Below are 6,241 nucleotides of genomic sequence, written 5' to 3'. Positions count from 1 at the left end.
CACTCCGTCTTTTTTTTTTTGCTAAATCCGTAGAAAGACTTAAAACTATCCCGCATTTAGTAGTTTTTTTTTTTTAAAAAACTCTTTTAAAGGAATCCTCCAATGTTTTTACAAACGTGGCCTAAAACTTTGAAATGTCCTGATTAGAAGATCTATGCCAACAAAACACATTATTTTGCACCATATTTGTTTTATTAACTTTTAAAACTGGGACTATTTTACCCTAGTGAGCCGCCAACTCCAAGAAGGCAGTATGGCTTTATAATAATCTGATAGCTATGTCTTTTGACCTCATTGCACCTTAATGTTGTTGGCTTATACTATTGTTACAAATTGTAATGTTCTTTTTTCTGCTCATGTCCTTTTTTTCCAATCTCAATGTGCAACTGCTCTTTGAAAAATGTAAGCCTGTAAACTTTATTTGTTTAAAAAAAAAAAAAAAAAAAAAAAGAGCCCGTATTTAAAAAAAAAAAAAAAAAAAAGAAAGAAAGAAAGATGAGAAGGCATATAAATAAAAGTATTATTAATAATAAAAAATAAAGCAAGAAAGTGCTGTGAAAAAAACATTATTCTGGGTGAATGCATTCAATGCAAATTATGAAAGAAAAAAAACTATGCTAAATTTTTTAATTACTTCATTAAATAGGGGTTTTACAATTGAAAGGTTTAAAATAGGTTTTTTTTTTATGCAACAAAATATTGGTGTAATTACCACAGGTTTCCAGGAGAGGTCCCTAAATCACATCTGATCATACAGATTGATAAAAATCAGTGAAAGTCAGAGGATATTCTAAATTCCAGGGTAATTAGCCTAAAATATTGTATTGTTGGTGATTTTCTCAGTGTGCACACATCGTACTTTATTTGTCATCCTGTCAACATTTTCTCCCATTGTTTTTCTGTGAAAGCGTACAAAGGCTTATTTTTAGAGGCACAAATTGTGATTAAATTCTTTGAAAAGATTTTATAAATAAAGTGTATTTAAAGTCGTGCATACACTGAACTTCAACTGATTAGCCTCTACTTGTTCAAGACCTTCATCAAATCGACTCCAGAAATACACAAAACGACAACAAAAAAAAAACACAAAATGTCAACAAGATAAATAAAATACACAAAATGAAGCCACATTCACAAAACACCAGCAAAAATGCACAAAACAAATACATAACAACCTAAAAACACACACAAATCTACAACAAAAACACAGAATACAAAAATATAAAACAACTTCAAAAACACACAAATCAACTACAAAAATTCACAAAATGGAAACAAAAATACACAAAATGTCAACAAAATACAAAAAACAGACAATATGAACCCACAAACACAAAACACCAGCAAAAATGCACAAAGAAATTACAAAAATACACAAAACAACAGCAGAAATAGACAGAACTGCGACAAAAATACACAAAATTTCAGCAAAATACAAAAAAATTACACAAAATAATAGAAAAATGAACAAAGCAATCCAAAAAAACCCACAAAAACACAAATGAAAAATACACAAATCAACAACTAAATACAAAACATTAATCCACAATCAGAAAACACTAGCAAAAATACACAAATCAACTTAAAAAAACACACACAAATACACTACAAAAATGTTGTACAAAAATGACAAAGAAGAAGATTGTCAATAAAATACAAAAAATAGACTGAATCCAGACAGAGCGCTGTCCGTTTATCATCCAATGAATAAATATCATAAATAATCTCATGCTTTTACACATTAACAGTATCAGCAGTTTCCTGTCTGAGTTCTTTCATTCCTGCCTTTTCTGTAACAACAGGGTTGTCTTTGGTCTGAATTATGGATTTTAATTATTCATCATTTTAAACTTCAGCAACTTGGTCGATACCAAGTTATGAAGTGGATCAGATCCGAGCGAGTATAAAAGCTCCGCCTCCTGCTGTGCGCTGCACTAACACTGCTGTTCCTCCATTCATTGTAAAGACGCTCAGTCTGCCAGTTCTCTCTATTGATTGGTCAGACACTGCAATCTCCACCCCTTTCATGTGCACGCGCACGTAGCGAGGCTGTAATCGCTTGGCTTAAATTAGCGTGTTGTGATCATAGGTGATCGACGGTCGTAGTACAGCTTCGGTTTGACAGGAAATGTTTGGTTAGGTGAAGCCAGCTAACGGGGATTAATCCAATGTAGATTCGTAACATAGGCAATAAATGATAGAAGAATGCACAAAGGAATCTAAAAAAACACAAAAAATACAACAGAAACACACTAATGACTTTTAAAAATACACAAAACGACAAGAAAATATGGGGAGAATCCATTTGTTGTTTCCTGTGCTAATGATCAGATTTATTGTTATTTGATATGTAGATAATAACATCATCCTCACACTTCTGTGGCCACGCTGTGATAGAAGTTGTCCCACTCTGATTTACAATCCTCTCCCAGTGACTTCCAGCAGCTCCTCCTGGGGGGTCCTGGTCCCAAGGCGTGTCCTGGATGGGCCCCAGGGTCTCACAACACAACCCCACGCCTGACGCTGTTAACTCAAACTTAAAACCTCCTCAGGTGATAAAAACAACACACGTTTTTTTTTCCACACAGATGTAAGAATTAAATCATTTATTTATTTGTTTAGTAATTTATTGACGTATTTCTATCTCCAGATTCACCCACCCGAAAAATATAAATTCCGGCGTATTCAAAGAAAACAAAAAGAGTTCAACTTCATCCACCGCAGCAAAAGGAATCAATCAACAAAATCAAAGTGGCATTAGTTATTATAATTATTACAATAATAATCCAATGATCAGAATATCCACATTCATAACAAATCCATATACAACTGCAAACACCACTCTTTCAATAATATACACAAAAATCCCAAATGTGTGTCCTGTCAAAAACACCAATAGGGGAGGGGGAGGGGGGATATGGCTTGTCATGGGGAAGAATGGAGGGAATCAGAAAGAGCCAAAGGAGGGAGGCACACTCATTTAGTAAAGACCTACACCAAAACAAGCAATGCCGACTTATCAATGGAATCGACGTTTACCGCCAGAGGAAAACATTTGGGGAACAAAAGTCCAAGAAATATATAAGAAGGGTTGTCAGGATAAATATATAACTCTGAATGACAACCGTTGCAAAGATACATGAGAAGAAAGAACGTAAAAAGTGAAAGAAAACAGATCTTTGAAATAAATAAATGCATATATGAAGAAGAACCAAAAGGTGTTTCAGTCTATGTATGTACAAACATTGCTTGGACACCCAAAGTCTAGTTAGAAAAGCTCTTTAGTGGGTCAGAGACTGAGTGCAAGCGTTAGGGATGGGAGGGGCTTATTTTTGTGGCGTGGGAGGACGTGACGGTTTTGCAGCTATATGTGACAGACTTTGCTGATATTGTCAAGTCTGCACCACAAAGTGCCTCGGATAGCTGTCGGTAAAAGCCTCGGTATTGGTTACAGTGAGAAGACCTACTCATAGAAAGAGAGAGAAACATTAGAGGGAAAAATAAATAACTGTACACTCTGCATATATACACGTATACGCGACCATATATACACACATATATATATATTTATATATATATATATATATCCAGTATGTACACAGAGATTTGAGCCAGTACACACACTTATATACAAACACATTCACTGGTTTCAGCAGGACCTCTAACATATCTCTCTCTTTATGGAACAGACAGGAATCAGAATCAGCCGAGTCCATTCGTAGAAACAACAAAGTTTTACAGCAATTTGGAAAAGTCATAAAGTCCCTCCATCAACGCCGTCATCGTCCATGAATGGAGAGCTCCGTGGTTTGGGTAAAACATCCGTCCCGTCTTAAGCCGCGTGCTTTGAGTTTTGTTTTTGAAAAGACGGTTTAATGCGAGTTGGCGGCGGCGGGCCGTAAGAGAGGGGAGGAGTAAGTACAACACACTTCTGAGGTGGAGTCATGCAGAGCAGCGCTCGTCCCCCCTTTCAGATTGTCTCGGTGAGAAAACATACAAAAAAACTGCTTATTAATGTAGCAACGTTCCCTTAGATAGGCAAGAAATGAATATAGGTGTACTCTGGAAGATTTCAGGTGAGAAGGAGAGAGCATCGTATCGTCGGCGTACAAAGAATCACATTCAGTCTGTTTTGAATCAGGCTGTGCATATTTAGTTTCCTGTTTAAAAACCAACGTCGAGAACGGAAGAGCTAAAAACGTCTAGGGTTGAAACGTAGAGGAGTCATTGAAAACGCTATCAGAGAGAATCAAAAAGCTTTGAAAGCAGATCAAGAGAAGTCAAGCACCTTTGAAAGTGAAATGTACCCGAATTCAACTCCCTCTTCAAGTGAAACCCTCCTTGGCCTCGTTCATCCGCTCCTGTTATTGATGGGACTGCATAGCTGTTCTTGGCAGGCTCGGCTCGGCAAAAGGTTTAGAAACGGCCGATATCCCTTCAGCTTTTTGGAAAATAAACTTTAGATCCAACCAGGAGGCGTCACATTTTAAAACATCTGGTCGTCAATTCAGAGAGAGACAATCCGAGTGAAGAGAGGAGAGAACAGAAAAGAAGCAGCCCAGCGTTCCCTCACATGATCCGCTGAGGCTCCGCCCCGTCCCCCGAACAAAGAGACTGAGACCAGCGCCCCACGTTCTCCCTTTGTCAGCCAATCGCGTCGCGAGACATGGCTCTGGACATTTGGCCGTGCCACCCTGCCGATTGCCGATGGTGGTGCATCAGCCAATTAGCTTCCACACTGTCCTCCATGAAGCTGCGAGAGTGGCTAAGAAGGAGAGAGAGAGAGAGAGAGAGAGAGAGAGAGAGAGAGAGAGAGAGAGAAGAAACCAAGGGTGGGTGTGTCGGTCAACAACGCCGTCTGCACGTCACCGTCTTTGTCCATTTACCTGAGTCACTGAGGTATGTTCACAGCAAAACCAAGGTCTTTCATTAAAAACACCCTCAAAACTTCGCACACACCGATCGCGTTCGACCAAACTAACCTTCACCGCTGTGACGACATGTGTTGGTCGATACCTTCAACATCTATATTTAGGCCATGCCCACAAAACAAACAGCAGTCTGAGAGGCGTGGATCTATTGCAAGTGCTATATATATATATATATATATATATGTATTTAAAGTATCAGTATATATTGAATAAATGACACAATGGCTGTAATCCTCAGCATTGCTGGGTGCTGTTTAGCAGCCTGGTGGTTGTAAAACCTCCGTTTATCAACGCAGCATCATCTTTACTTGAAGTTTTAAGGCTGACATACACCGTCGTTATCTGTCGTTAGCATAAATCAGGTGTCATGAAGGCTGTCATTAAGTGTTGTTTGCTAAACTATGACACCTTTGGAGCTTCGTTGGCATTTTTTGGGTTCGGTGGAGGGATCTAGTGGGGTTAGGGTGAGGGTTAGGATTAGGGCTAAGGTTGGGTACACTGAACAACACTTAATGACAGCCTTCATAACACCTTATTCATGCTAATGACAGGTGTTCATGTCATAATGACAGCCTTTATGTATAAAACTTCAAGAAAAGTGTTACCCAATTTTCTTACACTCAACAACTCGTGTAGCATAAACGTTACTCTCCTAATGTCGTATTTACTGAGGAATATCGGCATGTTATTCAGTTAACTGTTCCTCAGGAAATTTACCTTGATCTTCTGACATGTTTCGACGTTCAACTGCCAGTCTTCATCAGAGGCAACTGCTGATTGCTTTGATGTTTCCTTGGATGTAGTTGTTTATTTTTTGGTGGTTATTGACATGTTGCAACCGACTTAAATAGGTGCATATGGCCACCTACTGTAGTGGAGTGTGTATATCATGGTGCCATGTATTTCAGATTACAAAAACCACCATTAGTATGCCAAGTACCTTGGAGAAGTCCATCATTATTGCAAGGGTTTAACATTGTCTTAATTTGATCACTTTTCTTTTTCTGTCGTTTGATTTTTCCTAAAAAAAAACAACATCAAAGGATGTCAGGGAAACATCAAAGGAAACACCAAAGCCATAAGCAAACGCCTCTGACGAAGACTGACAGTTAACAGTCGAAACATGTCATGAGATAAAAATACATTTCCTGAGGAACAGTTGTCTGAATTAAACAAACCTTAACATACTTTGCTGATTTATTGATAACAAAAAAATAGCTTGTTTGAATTGTTGGTAACTTAGCAGTGAAACGCGACGAGCAGGTCGAAGCTTCATCGGTGAAATGGGTGTCCCTTTTAACTAACGACTG

General features: G+C 38.2%; 1 protein-coding gene across 5 annotated transcripts in view; it reads right to left on the bottom strand.

Annotated features, from left to right (window-relative positions):
* Window positions 1-2,591: 2,591 nt before the first annotated feature.
* Window positions 2,592-6,241, bottom strand: part of syngap1b (synaptic Ras GTPase activating protein 1b) — a 137,375-nt gene continuing 133,725 nt past the window's right edge. For all 5 annotated transcript variants that reach the window (XM_028471027.1, XM_028471028.1, XM_028471033.1 and 2 more), the window contains one exon: window positions 2,592-4,765. In XM_028471027.1, coding sequence (XP_028326828.1) covers window positions 4,645-4,765 — 121 coding nt within the window. In that variant the 3' untranslated portion in view covers window positions 2,592-4,644. The remainder of the gene's footprint in view (window positions 4,766-6,241) is intronic.

The sequence above is a fragment of the Gouania willdenowi genome, chromosome 16 (genome assembly GCF_900634775.1).
Source record: "Gouania willdenowi chromosome 16, fGouWil2.1, whole genome shotgun sequence".
NCBI lineage: Eukaryota > Metazoa > Chordata > Actinopteri > Blenniiformes > Gobiesocidae > Gouania > Gouania willdenowi.
Note: the sequence above shows the minus strand (reverse complement) of the source record. Positions and strands in the feature narration are given on the sequence as shown.